This window comes from Pleurodeles waltl, chromosome 4_2, assembly GCF_031143425.1.
Source record: "Pleurodeles waltl isolate 20211129_DDA chromosome 4_2, aPleWal1.hap1.20221129, whole genome shotgun sequence".
NCBI lineage: Eukaryota > Metazoa > Chordata > Amphibia > Caudata > Salamandridae > Pleurodeles > Pleurodeles waltl.
Window position 1 is genome coordinate 489155654 of NC_090443.1, and position 19702 is coordinate 489175355.

General features: G+C 43.3%; 1 protein-coding gene across 1 annotated transcript in view; it reads right to left on the minus strand.

The window, feature by feature from the left end:
- EPOR (erythropoietin receptor) overlaps positions 1–19702 on the minus strand; it is an 87253-nt gene that overhangs the window by 18046 nt on the left and 49505 nt on the right. The window contains exons 5-7 of the mRNA XM_069231878.1: positions 14296–14449; positions 10385–10472; positions 7700–7787 (exon numbers count right to left, since the gene is read on the minus strand). Of these exons, the coding sequence (XP_069087979.1) occupies positions 7700–7787; positions 10385–10472; positions 14296–14449 (330 nt within the window). The remainder of the gene's footprint in view (positions 1–7699; positions 7788–10384; positions 10473–14295; positions 14450–19702) is intronic.

Sequence of the window (19702 nt, forward strand, 5' to 3'; positions counted from 1 at the left end):
ATCATGTAGCAAGGGCAGAATTGAGCCTCCTAAAGAGAGGCTTTCAGCCATGTGAGCAGGAAGAACCCAGTGTTGTTGCCCTCTGCACCTTCCAGGAAGCCCACAAATCAAAGGTTATTCCTCGGGCATGATTTTCAGCATTCTCCACTCTCCAGTGTAAGTCTTTTGTCATCACCTGGAGTTCTGTGACCTCCTGGTGGAGGTCAATGGTTGTGTTTTCCACCCCTGATATCCTTGTTTCTGTGGTGGCCTCCTTCTCAGAAACATTTTGCAGGTCTTGTCGAAGTAAGGAGACCTCTGATCTTACCTCCCCCTGTCCACCCTCCATTGCCTCTCTTGAGGCCTGGATCACTTGTAGCAGAGTGGCATTGTCCAGTGTATTAGGACCGTCTGGGTCCGTCAATGGGGGTGGCAAAGTTGTGTAACAGTCTATCTTGCCCTGTTTAGGCTGCTAGGCCTCCTTGACCGTTGTCATGTTTGTTCATACTTGGGGCTTGTGGTTCCCTGGCCCTCTGCTAGTGCCCCCTCGTATGGGCTCTTCTGTCGCAGTTTGTCACCAGGGTGAGGGGCACGGGCCATTCACCTCCACCACCCACCTCCCTTGTTGCAGGGTGTAAGCTGGGGACACACTTTCACGGCCAGTGTTGCATAGCACAGGCAGCCCTGCAACCCCAGCTGGATTAATGTGTACCCAAGAGGAGCAGTAGACACGGCCCTTGTATCGCCGTCTTTTTGTCCTCTCTCCCAGTGGGGAATCTGGGTGCTGGGCCCCTATTGTCGTGGGTGGTGCTCTCCCGTTGGGGGGGGGGATCAGAGGTCACACAGAGGGGGAAGAGGAGGTCCTGGGCCCTCCAAAAGGCACCTGTTTTCCTAGCGGACGTCCCCTTTCCTCCCCCAACGCAGCTCTTACTAAGTTGGTCCCAGCCCCCACACATAACTTTACAGATATAAAATATATTAATAAATACTTAAAAGACACTATAGTCCAAACTAAAAACATATATATTTAAAATTTAACATTAACATATAAAATAATATGTCTATCCGATTAATAATTCATATATTTTATTGATATTTATTAATGTGTAAGCTTGAAACACAACAAAAGAAAATCATAATCCAAAAATGAAAATCATTTTTTTTTTTTTTTAAATGTGTTTTTATTATTTATTATCACACAACAAAATTACACAAGTGAAAGCTGTCAATAAGAATAACATTTGCAACAGGTTCGTTCATCACATCACCCTAGACGGCTTATGTACCATGACTGGGCTATGTTGTACTTCGCCCACTTCCGCGCCACTGCCAGAGAGAACGTGTTGCCACGGGCTGGAGCAGGGGGGGGAATAGTCCTGACTGGGCATCATATTAAAGCATCCTGTTGCATTGGAAAGAAAGAAAAAAAAAAAAAAAAACAGAAAAGAGAAAAGAAAGAAAGAGAAAGAGGGGAAATACTGTGGGGGGGGATAAAGGCCGGGGGGGGCCCCCAAGACGGAGGAAGCGGGGGCAGAGGAGGAAAGGAAGGCACGCGCGCGAGCATTGGGTCATGCGTCCCTTTGTGTGCTGGTGTTATTGCTAGTTGGTTACCGCCTGTTAGGTTATACAATTTCATGTTGTCTCTCCCAGCTCCTGTCCGCCTTCCTCTATTTGACATTCTGATTCGAGCCTGATGAAGGGTGGTTGCGCGCTATCACTGGGGGGTTACAGCTATTTAGGACTATAAAATGCAGATTTTAATGTTCGTTGGGGGGATCGTTCAGGGCGGGCGTTCGTCATCTTTTCTTTCTATTATTGCTACGAAAGAGTTCCAGGTGTCAAGACCTTTGACCAGAACACCCTTTGTTGATAGGAGCTGAAGCGTGTCGGCTTCGGCCCTGGCCCAACGCCGCAGCTCCGATCGCCATTGTTCAATGCTCGGCGCGGCTGGTGCCTTCCAGTGCATGGCTATGAGGCGTCTGTACAACACCAGTGCCAGCGCTATGCATCTTAGGGTTTGTTTCCGTCTTTTAAGGCTTGGACCTACACCCAGCAAACACAGCTCCGGGGTGGGGGACATTTCAACAGCTGTCCAATCAACAAGCAGTACTATTATGTCTTCCCATACTTTCCGGATTGGGGGGCATTCCCAGGTCATGTGGTAAAAGGTGGCTTCGGGAGTGGCGCATCTAGGGCATGTTTGCTTTGAGTGGGGGAAAATACGGGTTATTCGATGAGGTGATAAATATGTTTGATGTAAATAATTAAACTGGGTATAACGAAAACGCGGGTTGCGTGATACTTCTTTTGTCATTGTCAACGCCTGATTCCAAGCGGGTTGTGGTAGAGGCTCTGCTAGCACTGCATCCCACTTGTTCTTTGATTGTACTTGTTTATCTTCAGCGCAAGAAGTTAAGATTATGTATGCTCTTGACACATTTATTGAATCTTCTATGCTACCTAGCAACTCATGCAATCTAGGGGAGATATTTGGTTCTGAGTTTTCATTGCCCCAGCAAAACCTTAGTGTCTGGCGTACAGCTCCATATGCTATAAAGCTTCCGCGCCCCAGTTCATATTTATCAATTAGTGTATTGAAAGTTAGGAGGCGTCCTTCACTATAGATGTCGCCGATGGTGCGTATTCCCTTTTCTGACCAACTGTTCAGGCCAACTCTAGCTGCTATGTTGGCTATTTTCGAGATGGCCAAAAATGGAAGCCTGGGGGAATATTGTGGTGTTTTATTGTTCATGATCACATGGTGGCCCCATATCCAGTGCGCAATTTTCAGTAGTATGTTGCGTGGGTGTTTGGGGGATTCGCGATTCATCAAGTATTGTATTAAGCCCCTGTTCCCCAAAGACGAGTGGATCATCTGTGATTCAGCTCCGTCTGGACGGCTTAGCCAGGATGAGATCCATTGTAACTGGGAAGCTGCGTAGTACATTTCGAATCTAGGCGCTCCCATTCCACCCATTGTTAGTGGGTGGTATAATTTTGTTAGTGCCACTCGGCGTCTGCCGTTGCCCCATATGAGATTTATTAATAGGCTATTCAGAGGTTTAAAGAAAGAGGCTGGGAGAGTCAGTGGGAGGGCCATGAAGAAGTACAACAATCGGGGCAGGATCACCATCTTCGCTATGGCTACTCTGCCCAATGGTGATAGAGGGAGTGAGCACCAGAAGGGCAGGGAGCCTCTAATGGATCGAATCGCCTGCCCCAAGTTGCCGTCCCTGAGATCTCGTGCGTCGTGATATATGTTTACACCCAAGTATTTGAAAGTGGTGTAACACCATTTCAGTTCGCCAGGGTTGGAGGATAATCTGTGTGCTTCAGGAACAGGACACATAGGGAATATGCACGACTTAGACCAATTTACCTTGAGTCCGGCCAACGTGCCAAACCTGTGCAGTAACTTCAGCACTTCAGGTAGGGATTTTTGGTGATCTCGTAAGAAAATAAGTGCATCGTCTGCATATAGCGACACTATACGGTGTGTGTGGTCGTCTCGGATGCCCCATGCAGGGGCTACCGCTCGTAGGTGAGCTGCTAAGGGTTCGATTGCGAGGGCGAATAAAAGCGGGGATAATGGGCAGCCCTGCCTGGTTCCTCTCTCTATTTTAAACGGTTGCGAAATCGTGTCGCCCGTTTTGACTCTTGCAGAAGGGTTAGTGTAGAGTACCTCTATCCATCTGATGAATGTTCGACCGAAGCCCATACGGCGCAACGTCTCCATCAAGAAGGGCCAACCCAGCGTGTCAAATGCTTTTTCTATGTCCAGTGATACTGCCACTTGAGCATAGTCATCCGTTCGTGAGTTCGCCATAAGGCGCAATAAGTTTCGGATATTGCTAAATGTGCTCCGGCCAGGTATAAATCCAGCCTGGTCGTGATGTATCAGGTCCGGCATACATGGGAGCAAACGGTTGGCTAGCAGTTTACCGAGTAGCTTACAGTCTGTGTTCAGTAGTGATAGTGGTCTATATGAACGTACATCCAATGGGTCTCTCCCCGGCTTAGGTAGCACTGCTATCAGCGCTTCACGGCATGTGTCTGGTAATTGTCCACGCTCTAGCGCCTCCGTCAGCATCTCTAGATATGGGGTTTGTGTTTGAGTCGGGAACATGCTATAGTATTCAATAGGCAGTCCATCGTTGCCTGGTGCTTTGCCATGCGGCAATTGTTTTAGGGCCTGCTGTATCTCATTGATATCAATTGGTCTTTCCAGGTCTGCAACCTGAGCGGTCGTTAGTTGTTTCAGCTCGATAACAGTAAAAAACTCGCTCAGTGATGTTTCGGGTGGGGGGACGGGAGCTTTGTATAGTGTGCTGTAATACTCCTTAAAGGCTAGGTTAATATCGGCCTGTGCATTTACTATTAGTCCTGTTTCTAATCGGATGGCTCCTATGGGGGATTTCCGGCCACCATTGTGTATGAGCCATGACAGTAATTTACCCGATCTGTCACCCTCTGCGTGGTTACGAGCTATGTAGTGTCGATGGTCAAACAGACCTAGTCGTCTATCAGCTTCGTACCATTGTGCGCGCTTTCCAGCTAGTTCTGTGTGTGTAATCTCGCCCCTGGCGAAGTCTTTCTCAAAAGAATGTACTTCCTTTTCTAAGTTACTAAGCTCACGTGCTAGTGTTTGACGCGCGCCGACTGTTGCTGAGATGCATGTTCCTCGTATGACTGCCTTATGTGCGTCCCATTCTGTTGATCTAGAGCCCGTTGTCCCCTTGTTTTGGATGAAGTAAGAGGATATGTGTATGGCTAATTCATCTCGGAAAGGGGGGTCTTGTAACAATCGGGTCTGGAGGCGCCAAGTTGGGATGCATGCGCGCGGGCTGCCCCATCTGAAATGAGCGATGAGAGGGGAGTGATCTGAGATTACCCTAGCGGTGTAATCAGCGCTAGTGATCTCAAAAATGAAAATCATAAAAGTTGAAACATATAAGACAAATTTTTAAATTAAATATAAAATAATCTTTATTGCATTAAAATGAATATTCATTTTAGACTATATTAAAATGAACTTATTCCAAAAGTAAACATAATAAAAATGTTATTGATAAAATATTGTTTAATACATTTTAAATATGTCTATAACATGAATATTGAACAAAATATAACTTTGTTGTTATGAATAATACATATTTATTCTAATTTCATAATTGATTTACACACGTTTTTGAAACTGTTTTAAATAAACGTAAATAAACATTTTTTTATAACATAATTTCCAACCTTGAAAAAAAAGACATTGAAATATTTTACAAGTAAAAACATCACTTCAGAAAATAATATGAATGTTTTATAAAAGTAAATTTACAGAATGTAACCTTATTAAATTTAAATTTGATAAATGTACATGTTTAACAAAATATTAACATTTAATTATTTTAATGTTTACAATAAATTATTTTTAAATGTAACATGATTTATATATGTATTCAAAATAGTTCTAAAATATTATTTAGAACATTATTTGTGTAAAAATGTAAATAAATACCTTTTCCAACATTAATTTACATACCAATAAAATAATTAAGATTACATTTAAATTAAACTATTCACTTTTTAAAAATCTCCTCAACACTAGCATCTGAAAATCCAGCATCTTACTACTAAAAATAAAATTATATATACATTATTTTTACACATTAATACAACTAAAAATGCAAATTTAAAAAAGTCATAATTAATAAATTATTGTACTAAACACACAGATAAAGAAGTACTTAATACACTACAATAAAATACATGTAGAATAGCACTTACTAAAGATAATAAAAACAAAACTTAAAATTATATTCTTACCTTTGATATTCCGTAAACAATATTTTTGGCATCCCGATATTCTTGACACAATATTTTTGTAACACAATATTTTATATTCAATAATTTGTGCAAACACCTCTGTCCGCTAACTAAACCTGTGTTGTGATTCATGGATCAGAATTATCCTTATTATGGCTGTATATAACAGAGTGCGGTGTTTTATAGGGCTCTTTACACTTGATTGTGTGGTGTGTCTTATTGTGGTATTTTCTTTATTTTGAGCAGGCTCACAGCAGCTCTTTTTAATATGGAGCAGAATGTTATCCCCACACCTTCTTTTCTCACCAGCTCTGACCAGCTGTTTGTGGACTGGAAGCAATGAAAGTAGGGTTTGAAACTCACTAGGATGCCTTTGAGAGGGATGTGTTTACCCATAAAAAGAACTTACTTCAGCACTAAGCTGTGAAAGCGGAAACGTCCTCAAACACTATCCATGGGAGACTATACTCGGTGAGGGCAATGCTGAGGTTGAATATTCCTCTGCTTTTGAAATGTTGAACACATTTTAAACACAAGAATGTGATTCAGGAGAGACATAGAAATGGTCGTGGGCAGGGTAGGGGTCCCATGTGGCCCCCAGCACTGGGTTTCCACCAGCCTTTTCATGGTGGTATACCTGCCGTGAAAAAGCTGGTAGAAACTGGACTTGTGATCAGTGCTGCTGTCAGCCCGTCGGGAACAATGATCCTGGTGAGGGACGGCAGATCCATGGTGGTATGACCGCCAGGGTCGTAATGTGGCGGTCGGACCGCCTGGAGTGCGGTGATCCGACCGCCATTGCGGCATTAGCGGTCCTCGGACCGCCAATGTCGTAATGAGGCCCTAAGTGTAGGAGAAAAAAGAGACCTTGTTGACACTGCAAATATAATGCTGGACAAAGCAATAGAAATTGGAAATGGCATTGGAAATACATCATCCTACATGGATGAAATACCTCTTTTCTCACTACAAATACACAAAAGGTGATCGACGAATGCTTGCAGTAAGCGTAATCACTGACAGCCACTCAGTGTAGCATTCCAACACATTGTTGTTTATCCCACCATACCACTTCAGTTTGGACCCAGGTCTTCACCTTGCTCCAATAGGAACAGTCCCGCCCGTACTGCTAAGCCAGGTCCTTCCTGAACTGGAGCACAAGCAGTTTCAGATTCAAGTGTAGAAATTATTGAATTTTGTGTTGATGGTGTTTGTGCTCCCAGTAGTGAATGTGGTGAGAATGAAGATCTTATGATGCAGGTCGGTGTGAATGTAATAAAGCAAGGGTATTCATGGTCACTATTTACCCTCACTGGTGTGGGAGATTGGAGTGAATTCCAAAATGTGACAATGAGTGACCCCTCACATACAGGGGAAAGTTATTGATCGGTTGGGTGAGTTTTATGCCATTCTAACTTTTAAGACAGACAACACATCTGGCACTGATTGTCTAGCTAAAGATTAGTCTTGCTTTTTAGGATGGGTGGATGGGTGGATCAAAGGAATTTGGAAATTATATTAGATCCCAACAACCCAGAGCAAGTGTTGCCTAGAAGAGAGCATGACTATTTATTTTCTTCAACGGAGTGGAAGCAAAGATTTCTGGAAGTGTTTAAGGGGTAAGTAGCGTAAGTGAAGGGCTTTTCAATAGAATACAGTTAGCTCTCTTGTTCTGCATCTGACTTTTCCCTCAGATATTTCAGATTTTTATTCCAGTCCATCTCTTGTCCAGTATTTCTCTGAAATTTCACTGCAGTGATTGCAGTCTCTACATATTACATATTTTTTAACTGAAGGAGAGCTAGGTTTATGATTTGAAGGTTCAAGATCAATCAAGACTCTAACCCATACCCCACCACCTCACCCTCCCCACAGCATCCCATAAAACTTAGTGGCACAGTACCTGAAAGTTACCCTTGTGCGTGGTGAAAAGACCATCAAAGTGGTTGGAAGGGTCCGGAATCTGTGGCCAGATTTTACTCTTCAGAAACCTGCAATGAGCAGAAAGACAGGTTGGATGTGTAAGACAGGTTGGATGTGTAACATGAAGAAGAGCAGTAAGGGTTGATGGACTCAGTCTTCTAAGAGAGTGGGATGGAAGTAGATTTTAGGTGCCAAAATTAAATGTCTTTTGTTGATTTATGGACCTTCTGTCTCTAAGGCAAACTATTTTCCAGGAATAACCATCAATGTTGAAACCCCATGCCTTCACCGACAGGTAGATTAGACTGAGAACATGGGCTAAAAGTCAATGAACATGTTCAGTGGAGATATGAATATAGCTTTCCCTAACACCATTGTCTGTTATTTTCCTTCGTGCCTTCAGCCAGTGCAGGACTATGTCTGGACATTACCCGTCACTGTTGCTCCTTTCTTTCTTTGTTGAATCCTTGGACACTGCTACACTGACTTGACATTAGGCATTGCCCATGCACTGGTGTTTGTTCGTACCTTAACATTTCATGCATTGCATTATTATGGTTGAACACTGGTTGGCACAACTGCTATGTGGGCTGCTTCTTCCCTCAGGACTCCAAGCAAGACCTCAAATTATCCGCTAGGTGACACTGCTACTCTAATGACTAACTCCTACCAAACAGCTACACACATATTTGACAGTGACCTACTACAACCGGCCTCTGAGTGACACTGCTGCCTGTATGCTACACCATACAATCAACTAAGGCCATGCTATGGCTGGTTGATTGGTGTCATTGTTGATTGTTCCATCGGGGCATTAGACAGTGCTATACTTTGTCTGACTGCAAGGTCTCAGTTGTTTTTATCGAAGCCTGTTTACATCCACCAGTATGTTTGCATTGGTCATGAACATATGGCTGTATGTCACTGACACTGCAGAGAGCAGTCTCCTGCACCTAAGGTTTCACCTACAGAAACAGTTGAAGGCAGACACCCTCCATGGCACTGAGCTGGCCAAACGACTTACACTATAGAAATGCCCCTGCCCTCACCTCATAAGAGGTTTTCTCTTATTTTCAGCTTTATCGCTTTAATGCTTGGGAAATAATAATTCAATGTAGTAAAATGAGTGGTCTGTAACATATTCGAAATAGGAACAGGCAGTGGTAGTAGTTTACATGGCCCTATTTTTACATCTACATATCAGAGTTGGTACACATTCATGCCATGTTTACACAAGGTGATGTTACACTATAGTGGCCCCACTAATTGGAAACCGTTCTCCAGTACCGAAAGCACTGAAATCCTAATGTATTCAAGTTATTCAATCAGACTACTTTTTTATCATTTGATAACAGACAGTTTTAGCAGTCTGTTGAGAGCGCTAATGAAATCAATACGTGGTCAAAACATGGTCTTAGCATATCACACATGGTTACACTGTGCGACTGACTTTGAATTACGTCATTAATGATGTGAATAGATAATGGAGGGTCGGATTTACAAAGAAGTGGCTACAGAAATCATTTATAAAAATAGGTTGGTTCGTAAAAATTTCGATTTGGAGTGAATAATAATAAGGTAGGCCACAGTTTGCAACTCACTCTGATTGGAAGCCATCACAGGGACGGTGACTTACTAGGGTAAGCCGACCACCATGTCTGGAAAGGAAACTCAATAAAGAAAACGTATTTCATTGCAGCCCATTTCAATAAAGGAAACTGGGTTGCTTTATTAAAAAAAAAGATTTATTTTGAAAAAAAAAATGAAAGCTTGTTTAGGAATTATGAGTGGTCCCTGGGGACCACTGCCTACTCTTAAGCAAACCTTTTTTATGATGCACAAAAGGGGTGAATCCTGAACACCTTCCCTTTGGTGAATGCACTACTACACCAACTTGGAAACCGGTAATTTTTCAATGTTTTGTTACTGGATTACAGACTTGAAATAATGATACGGCTCATACCGATTTGGTATTTAGAAGGGCTCTTCCAAATACCGAACATTTACCAACTTCTAAAATGGGATTATTATATCCAAAAGGCATTGCAACGGTTACAAACTCCGAATCACAGTGCTTGCAACAATAAAAATGCATATTACATTTGGCCTGTAGTTCCTAAATGAGTTTTCTACTTCACAGTTCGTCATGCATGGAATAATTATGTCATCCAGGGCCTCCTGTGTGTGTTACAGGCATACATTCCTGTAGTGCTCTTGTGGCATCAAAATAATACAAGCCGTTTGTGTTGGTTTTGACATTGCATGTTCACAAATAGTTTCATTTCTCTCTTTTACCTTCCATGTTCCTATTTCAAAATGCTGCTATCGTGTGGCAGGACCTGAACATGTTTTAACAAATCTAAAAATGTAGAGGTCAGTGGCCCGTTTATTGTTCATACCACAGGATGAGGTGTAGTGGGAGAAATATGAGTAAGAGACAAACCAGAATTAATGATAAATGATTTCCTTTTTTAAATCATTCATGCAGCCGTATTTCCAAAATACACTAATTAATACATGAGTACATTGGACCTTTCAGATGCAGGTTTTTGTAACCTGGCAGCACAACAATTATCGTTTGGAGAGTACAGACCAGGCCCCAACAATTATCATAAGATCCCTGGACTGCGCTCCTGCAGGGATCACATGCAGCACTGCATCTTACCTGCGATGGCTGAGGAACAGGATGGCAGATATGAGCAGTAAACTCAGGGCTAAGGTTGATGCCACCACCAGCGTCATGGGGTCCAAGTCTGCAAGGCAAAACATGGAAGTACATAGACAGGCGTCAAAACAGTTCTGAGAAAGGGAAGTGACAGAAGGGCTGTCGAAAACAGCAGAAAGGAATAAAATAGGAGCCAAGAGGTGTCACAGAAGGTCTGAGGTACCAGAGAGCGACAGCCTTAAACATGAGGAGCCAGGAATGGGATTAGCTGGTTTGAAAAGCCATTTAGGGGTCAGAAATCATGAGCAGCGAGGAAAGACCAAGAGACTAGTGCGCATGAATAGGGTGCATAAGAGGTGTTAAAGTGTAAGGATGATTAGGGGATGAAAGAGAAAATGGAGGCTAATAAATGAAGGGGAGGTGAATGATGGTAACGTGGTGGATGAGCAATCCACACTACCTTACTGGGTATTTTTAAAATAATGAAATTAATAATACATTTTTATATTCACTGTTTAATCTTTGCGTAGCCCCTTCCTGCGACACTAATTGACCTTTATGGTCAAAAATTTATGCATATACAGACAATATACAAATGGCCTGATTACAAGTCTGGCATTCCAAGTACCACAAGACTTGCAGAGATGGTTGGACCGCTGGACTACAGGCATTCTGACTGCCACATTACGACCCTGGCAGTTGGACCACCAAGTGACCACCGTCACCAATGGGAACTTGGTTCCCGATGGGCTGACAGTTGGCTGATCGCAACTCCTGTTTTCTCCAGCCTTTCCATGTCAGGGACCCCGCCATGGACAGGCTGGCAGAAACACAGTGCATGGGGCCACAGTGGGCCATGCCATGGGCATGGGCAGTGCATGGGGCCCCCTGCCCAGCACCCTTGGAATGCACACTGTCTGCTAGGCAGACAGTGCACACTTCAAAGAAGCTGGTGTGCTATGATATTGGCCTTGGCTCCCCTAAGGGAGCTGAGGCCAGTACCTTAGCACTGTTCCCGCCAGTCTGATCGGCGGAAATGTTGCAATACAATGTTATGGTGGGTCAACCTGGCAGGAACATCATAATACGAGCGGGGGAGACAGCCTGTATGACAGCTGCCTCCTCCCAACAGCTTTGGCGGTCAGAGTTTTCTGACCGTCAAAGTCGTAATGAGCTCCTAGGACTGAACGGAGAACTCCTACTATGCAGACAGTGCACATTCCGCTCCCTTAAGAGAACCGAGGCCAATACCATAGCACTGTTCCCACCAGTCTGACCTGCGGGAACTTCACAACACAATGTTCCTGCCAGTCAGCCCGGTGGGAACATCGTAATACGAACGGGGAGGAGGTACTAGGTATGACGGCTGCCTCCTCCCCACGGCTTTGCCGTTCAGAGTTTTCCGAATGCTAAAGTCGTAATGAGCCCCTAAGACTGAACGGAGAACCCCAGCAGTTTTCAAATTGTATGGAAGAAGTCACAGACTGGATGAGGAATAATGATCCTATACTAAACAAGATAAAAAATAAGTATTCGTGTTTGGCATTTCATCCTAATGGTCACAGAAGAGATGGTCACCTAAATTATGGGCTCCTCCAATTCAAGTTTTAAGGCCAGAAATTTAGGAATCATGTTTGATTATGAGCTAACCTTTTAACCTTTAAACCCCAAACAATAAGCTCACCTCTACATGTATGTTGAGCATCATCTGAAAGATTCTTCTCTTGCTGCCAATCTTGTTGATGGTTTTGTTGGTCCAAGTCCTAATGCTATCTCGATTATACTATTGCAACCCTTTATTAGTTGGCCTCCCTATGTACCTAACAAGGAATATACAAATAGTCTAGAATATGTGGTGTGCGTGGCTCTCTGATTAAACTGCGGAACATCAATTTTCCACCATCTTTGCCAGCTTCATTGGCTACCAGTGGCAATAAGAAGCCTTTTTAAGGTGCTATGATTAATCCACAAAGAAGGGACAATCGCATGTCCTCTCTTTTTTTCCGCCATATACCAGCCAGAGCGCTCATATCGCCCTTCCAAAACCTATTTTATTCCAAGAAAAAAACAGAGGATTGGAGGAAGATTAATAGCAGTAATCACTGCTAAGGCCTGGAACACCATGCCTTATTTGTGAGGGACCCAAAAATGTCTCCTCATCTTCCTCAGACAACTGTAGACATAGTTATACAATATAAAATTGTGAGGCCGTCCCTGCTTGCCCCTCTGTCACTAGCTCAGAGGCTCAATCGGGGACAAGTTATTTTAGAAGCACCTGGATACCTCTGGTTTGAGTCTCATTTCACGCTATATAAATGAAATGTTTATTCATTCATTCATTCATGATTCTATTTTTTTAATGAGGATAGTTACATAAATTGGCAGAGGTATATAGAATCACAACAGATAAATTGGCCTCCCTAACATTCTAAATAATGGGATGTTATTTGATATTCTTAAACATTACAATATATCCACTTATGTGTGAGGCCCCACGAAAAATAAATACTTGACATTTTTATTTTAAAAATATGGCCATGATAGGCAATATCTTTGTAGTTTTTAAAAAAAAAATCCAATTAGAATTAAAAATAAGTACTTTTAAATCATTGAAAAGCTAACTTTAATTCCCCACCTCTGTCCCTACCCATCCAGTCCAAAAAACAACAAGGCAAGGGTGCATTACCTTTTCATATTAGACTACCCTTTTGAGGTGCTCCACTGGTCCAGAACGTAGAAAATGCTGGTTGAGAAGTTCAGTGCAATACAAAGTTTGCGGGACTATCCAAGTAACAACTTTACAATTATTCAGCTGGTTTAATGGCGAGGGGGGTAAGTTGCTTATCAATTCAGAGAAGATATGCATGATGGAGAAATAGAATTTCAAAATAGTAACCTTTCCTTCTCCATCATAAAATCTTCTATGTTATTCATAAACTTAAATTAAAATAGTAAGCTTATCTCCTCGTTCGGGACAAGCTTTAACGATGAGAATAACGGAGGTGGGTGGAAGTGAAAATTCAATCATGGAGTCAAGTATAGTAGGAAGCCGTAGGCCACTAACTTGCCAGTCTGTGTCAATGCAATAATGTCTCCTAGAGTCTAAGGTGGCCAGGCGTCCCGCATTTGCCAGGACAGTCCCGCTTTTTCACCAGCAGTCCTGGCAGATTTCAGGAAATGTAGTTCATGTCCCGGTTTTTAGAGAGGGTCTCCTGAAAACGGTGGGAAATGATTTTTTTTCTTTTCCAAAGCAGAGATAATTAGCAGGTGTTATCAGAAAACAATTTAATTAAAGCATTATCCTAGCTTCAAAAATTGCATTTTATTTATGTTCTTAGTGCCTCTTCTATAATTGTATGCTGATGAGCACTGTCATTTTATGCACAGTAGAAGTAAAACTGCAGTCCTATTTTTCTGAAATGGACGGTTTCTTGGCTTCAAAATTGAGGTCAATCTAGTCTTAGTTGATGCTGCGAAAATGCCAAATACTGAGACATTTCTCTTAAGTGGTGCAGTGGCTGCTTTGCCTTTGTGGATCTCGCTTTGTTTTACCTGCAAGTGGTCCGTTGCCTTTTGGTAGCTTTCCATAATAAAGGAACACTTCCTGCATTATAAACGAGAGTGGGTGTATCAATAGTTCACACACAATTGCTTTGGCGTGTGCATATAATTCATTTTGATGACATAGTTGCAAAGAGCACTTTTACTAAGGTATGGAGCTACTGTTCAGGAAGAGAGGCCAGATTCAAGAAGAAGAATAGGAGGAAATCGGATTAAAGTGAAAAGCCCAAGTAGGTTTTCGGAGGAAGGCAGGCTAGAAACCTGTTTATAACGCTGGGCTTGGGGAATCCATTGGGCATGCTATACTCGCCTGTGCTTGACTGACAGCTGTTTGTGAAGCTTGGACTCACCGTTGGGCGTCACCACAGTCACTGGCTCCGACCAGTCACTCCAGTACCCATTGAAGCTGATTTCGTTCGGTTTAGCGCGCACAGCGATGGTGTATGTTGTGTGGCCTTTGACATTAGGAAGGACCAATTCTGTTTTCTCCATTATAACCTCGACCTGGAAAGAGAAATACCACAAGGTGTAGCATAGAAGCATGGAGAAACAACATACATTAAGGGTACTTCAAAGGGCTAGCAAGCATTGGAGACCTTTGGAGGGAGAGAGAGATCTCAGAGAGGGCCCTTAAGAAAATGACTGCGGACAGCAACAGCCCTCGGAGAATGACCGCGAGGAGGGAGAACCCTCTAAGAACGGCAACAAGCAGTGAGAGTCCTCGTTCTGAGAGGTGGGAACTGCCTCAGTGTTAGATATCACGTTTGTTCTCCTCTGTGAATTCCCATCTAGACATGGAATTGACAGGCTCTGTATCCCTGTGCCAACCCTTTGAGCTAAAAAAGTCATAGTTGCAAGGCTTTGAATATCATTGACTAAGGCCGTGAAGACATAAGGTTGACTGGCTCTGCATCCCTGTGCCAATCCATTGAGCCCACTCGGTCCAAGCAGGAGTAGCAGGTTTTTTTGTTCCTCATGGTGCTTGACTCCTTCTCTTGCCAACGGCAGATGTTTTGCCATAGCTCCATGCTCGTGCCCACCCACAGGCTTGGTGCTGGCTTCATGTCCTTTACAGCTGATCACTGAGCGGCCAGACCACAAGCCTACCTGCACTCCGTCCAAACTCCCTCTCTGAGCACAAGAGCAGCCACCCCCAACCTCACACTGATGATCAACCTTCACATTGTCATTCTGTCTGCGGCTGATTGTCACGTACAAAATAACAATGGGCTAGTCTCAGCATGTGTTGGGCCTCCTCCTGCCCGGCCTAGGGCAGTTCATTCTGCTTTATCCAGGGGCTCTAGCATCGCACCAGGGGCCAAGCACTGCGGGAGGGTGGAGGCCTTGGGGAAGGGTTTTACATTTTGAGATATCTTCCAGAGACTTCAGAGTCTATGTAGCACAGCATCTAAATAGTTCAGTGGGATAATGTACCTCCCCTTTCCTAAACTTTGACTTACGCAATGGATACTCTCAAACATTTTCCCAGGGGCCACAAGTTTGGTTTGTGGTGTGACTGAGGGCCGCATTGATGCCAGTAGGCTAGCAGTCAAAGGAAAGAAGGCTTTGGAGTGGGGTTATGACAGTATGGTGGGTGTAGAGGGCAGAAAAGCATACACATATAGTAGCTGAATTGCTCAAAGTGAAACCAGCTGACCTGTGATTAGTCCCCGCTTCCCCACTTTACCAAATAGTGTGATCCTAGACAATTGCTCTATTTTGCGTTCTCCCCATTTTCTTCATTGTTATATTTAAGAGGACCTCACAATTCATGATGTTAGGATGCGCACTGTACAAACCCTTTTCCTGTGCTTGATTTAACTATAATGTTGTTCATGTATAATAGGAAACCAGATCACTCAAAAAATGCACATAGCAAAACGACTTGCCGACTTGTTTCTGAATTTATGTTTGAAAACTATCACTTTAAAAAAATAGCTCTCAAATGCCCTGATATAATCTTATGTACTAAGATGAAATGGTTCTGTGTTAAAGAAATACACTTTTTGAAAATTTAAGAGACCTTATCTTATCTTTACACTTTTGCTGCAAGATATCTTTACGGATGAAGGAGTTCCTACAGTTACGCAGTGCAGGACAACCTAGTTTCTTCCTTTATCTTCAATTAACGTTTAAATAAAGGACTGTCAGCAGTTTATTTAACATTTTTTATGCTAGTGCTGAGTCAAGTAAACAGCAGCCCAGTGCTGCTGCAATCCTGGGGGGCGCATGTAAAGATCGGGACGGCTGTCTATGTCCCCCGAGATGTACTTTGAGTATCATTGACTTACACACTCATGAGTCATTGTCTCAGTACAATATGTGTGCGATGTAACGCACGTCTACATCCTTGCCTATATACCTGCAGTGAATAGTTTTATAAAGAAAACTAAATACACATGAGAGGCAGTGCTTAATTTGTAAATAGAGAGGTGCCGGTGCCCAAAGCCCTCCTCTTAAAAACGCGGCTGCTGCAGTTAAATGTGTGAACACGGAATACTGAGGCAGCGTAATCCTAACGCCATCTCGGGCCTCTTAAATCCATTTAAAGCAACTACCTGCCCCTCCAGCTCATTCTTGCATCTTTCTGCTTTCTCTCTTTGTGACGCTTTTTCGTTTTTCCCTTCCTCCGTCTTTCCCATATGTGTCTTTTGCTTGCAGCAAACGCTTGAGGCAGAAGAGCAAGCCCCGGCCCTCAAAAATAAGTGCCGGTGCTCAGCACCGGAAACAACAAGCACAAATTAAGCACTGATGAGAGGGTCTGTGGAGAGATGAGGAACAACATTGGATGGTGGTGTTAAGGGAATTTGTGGAGAAGTTGTTCATTTGGGGATTGCGGGGGTGGCACCAGCAAAGATTGTCATGCTGGCTGCCACCAGCAGTAAAGCTGTCCCTGTCAGGGAAGAAGCGAGAGGTGGGCGAGCTGATGAGGGTAGAATTGAGAAAACGTCCCCATATGTCGGCTGTCAAATTCTGCTTGGTGTATATATCTTTGCTGGATTTTTCATCTTGCAATATGTCTAGCTACGTGTGAATGTTTCCTCAATACCACAATGTGCATTATAAACTAAAGAACAGGAACCTATTTTAGCTTGTACTTCTGCCAGCTGTCCGTTTTATAATGGTGCACCGTTATCAGATATATCCGTAAAAATGCCTTTTGTCCTGAATTTTGACCCTTTGTCCTGAATTCTTGCAGTCACTGCCCAGAATTTGCCTTCTTGCCAGGTGGTCACCCTACGAGAAAGTCTCCCTCCTTGAAAAAAGAAGAGACATCTTTCTTTGAAGTGTGGCAGCTGATTACTGTTGGCAGCGTCGCCCCTCCACCCCCAAGCCTCCTGCCTCTTGCTGGCGTCCGGTATCATCTTTGGGGTGAGCTGCACCCAAGGGCAGAGGTGCCGCAGGGGGGGTGCTGCGGTGGGGGTGGTTTAACCGAAGTCTATCTGCAGCTCCCAAAGGCCCCGGACACTTGAATACTGTGAAAGCCAGTGGGTGAAGGTGGCGGCTGGCGGACAGAAACTGACAGAGACAGAGGGATGAGGGTTATTGCTCCACCTCCTAACCCTGTACAGCAAAGTACACTCTGTAATATCGCCCAGTTTGTCCGTGCAGTACACCCAGACAATCAGAATTACAGACCAGGCTGGATGTTTTGCGAGCGAGTAGTAATTACTGCTGAAACTGTGCCTGTTAGGAGCTGGTCCTCCACAGATGTACAGTCCTCCACTATGCCTGCTCCGTTTTGTTCACCACCACTGCTGTGTTTTTTCCTGGTTTGATTGTTGGCTGAAATTCTGCCTGTATTTTTATTTGAGGCGGGTGAACAGTCCTCTGCCTTTCAGTATTTCAACCAGGCTAGCGGAGCTGCCTGCAGTATTTTAGTACTCGGCACTGAGGATTCCACGCGGCTTTCAGCCACATTCAAAGGCCACATAAACCACCTAGTGGCGTGGTGGAGAACTGACTGTGAAACTACACAAACTTAATTGAGTCTATAATGACAGCCGGAAAACTCATACTGGAAAGAATAATCTCTACCAGATCACGCAGAACGACAACATCTAATCCACTACGAAATAAATCATCTCATTTAAATGCGCTAAAAGGCATTGCCCCATTCCAAAATATTTTCTGGAAGTGGAGGATGCCTTTGGGCTGGCATAATGCCATTATTATCCCATCAGGTGTCTCTCCAGCAGACCAGCAAGATAAACAAACCCCAGTTCGCTCAAAGGCAAATTATCTCTTAAATATTTATTTATTTCAACCACTCCCTGCCATAAAGGATCATATAGAAAAATACAATAAACGTTAAACGTTCAATAAAATACATAAAACATATGTGCACAAATCGCGATCCAATTAGCAAAATACAGCGATTAGAAAATGTACATCAATAAAATACAAGTTTGAATCAATAAAAGGAAACATAAAACAGGACCAGTTACAACCAGCCAACAGATAATTGTCAATGAACAAACCATCATCATCATAACTTTGAGTTATTGCTACAAATCCAAGCGATATTCCCCAATTACCTAATAATTGAGAAGTCAGAGGCCTCCTCAATTTGAGCTGCGTTCTACGTGCAAATGATTAGCCTCAACATTGCCTTATTTAAACTAACTACTGGCCTCACGTATGGACGATTCCTTCACATCACACCTATATCTTAACCTTCATTCTTTATGCAAGTATTTAGCCACAGTAAACACATATACATTTGTACTACTTGTAGGTAAGATTCTGAGGACATTCACAAAATTCCTCTGGCCAAGGTTTCTGCACACAGGGAGCAGCCAACATTTTCTAATGCCCGCATATGCGGGACACAAAAACATGAAATGCACGACTGTTTCCAAAGGAGATGCGCAGCGCAGGCAGTTTGGATATATTTTAGGCTGCGCACTCCAAGTAATTCTATACTTGCTCACTGGCCGGATTCGATGTCGAAGTTACAAGTATAGGGACCTCGCCTCAGAGGGTTTAATTTTGTCAAGAACTTTTTCAAATTTAGGGGCGCATTTCACATCTAGAAATGTTTCTGTTAGACTGCCGGAGCATGACTTCAGATAACACTTGCTATGAACAAAAGCCCAGTGCCTGCCGTTCAGTTGACCCACCATCCTCTTTTTGCACAGGGAAGGATTATCCAAAAGCTTGCTCCAGTCAAGACTAGACAGTCACATCTTAACAAATTTGAGCCAGGGTATCCTTGTGCCAGCATCCAGGTATTATTTCTCCTTGAGTGCCATTTGTTAATGCTTCAAATCTTCAGACGACCACAACCTTATCCAATACAGAAGAGGCCTAAAAATTGCAATATTTTGCTGCACCAGATCCAGCCTTAGAGAAATCAAAGGGGCACTTTGTGGGAGGCCAGTAAGAGAGCGATTAAAGCTATTCTCTATTGTTGTCAACTAAGACACCAACACCCCCACATCTCTGCACCATATGAAGCTACACTAACTGTTTTCACTTGATATATCTGCAATGCTGGCAATGGGGGGTGAAAAAAAGAAGATGTTAAGGCCCTCCAAACAGCTCCAGCCCAATGCTGCAGCAGCGCCTTACTTATAAAGGTTTGCGCTGACCATGATAGTGTTCATCCATCGGACCCTAAGATATTAGAACTCTCTGACTCCCTCCAGGGGGACACCTTGTATATATATTTTGCCATTAAAGGACCTCGGGTTTTGAAAGCCACATACTTAGTTTTAACATTAATTTCTAACCCAAACGAGTCAAAAAAATTGC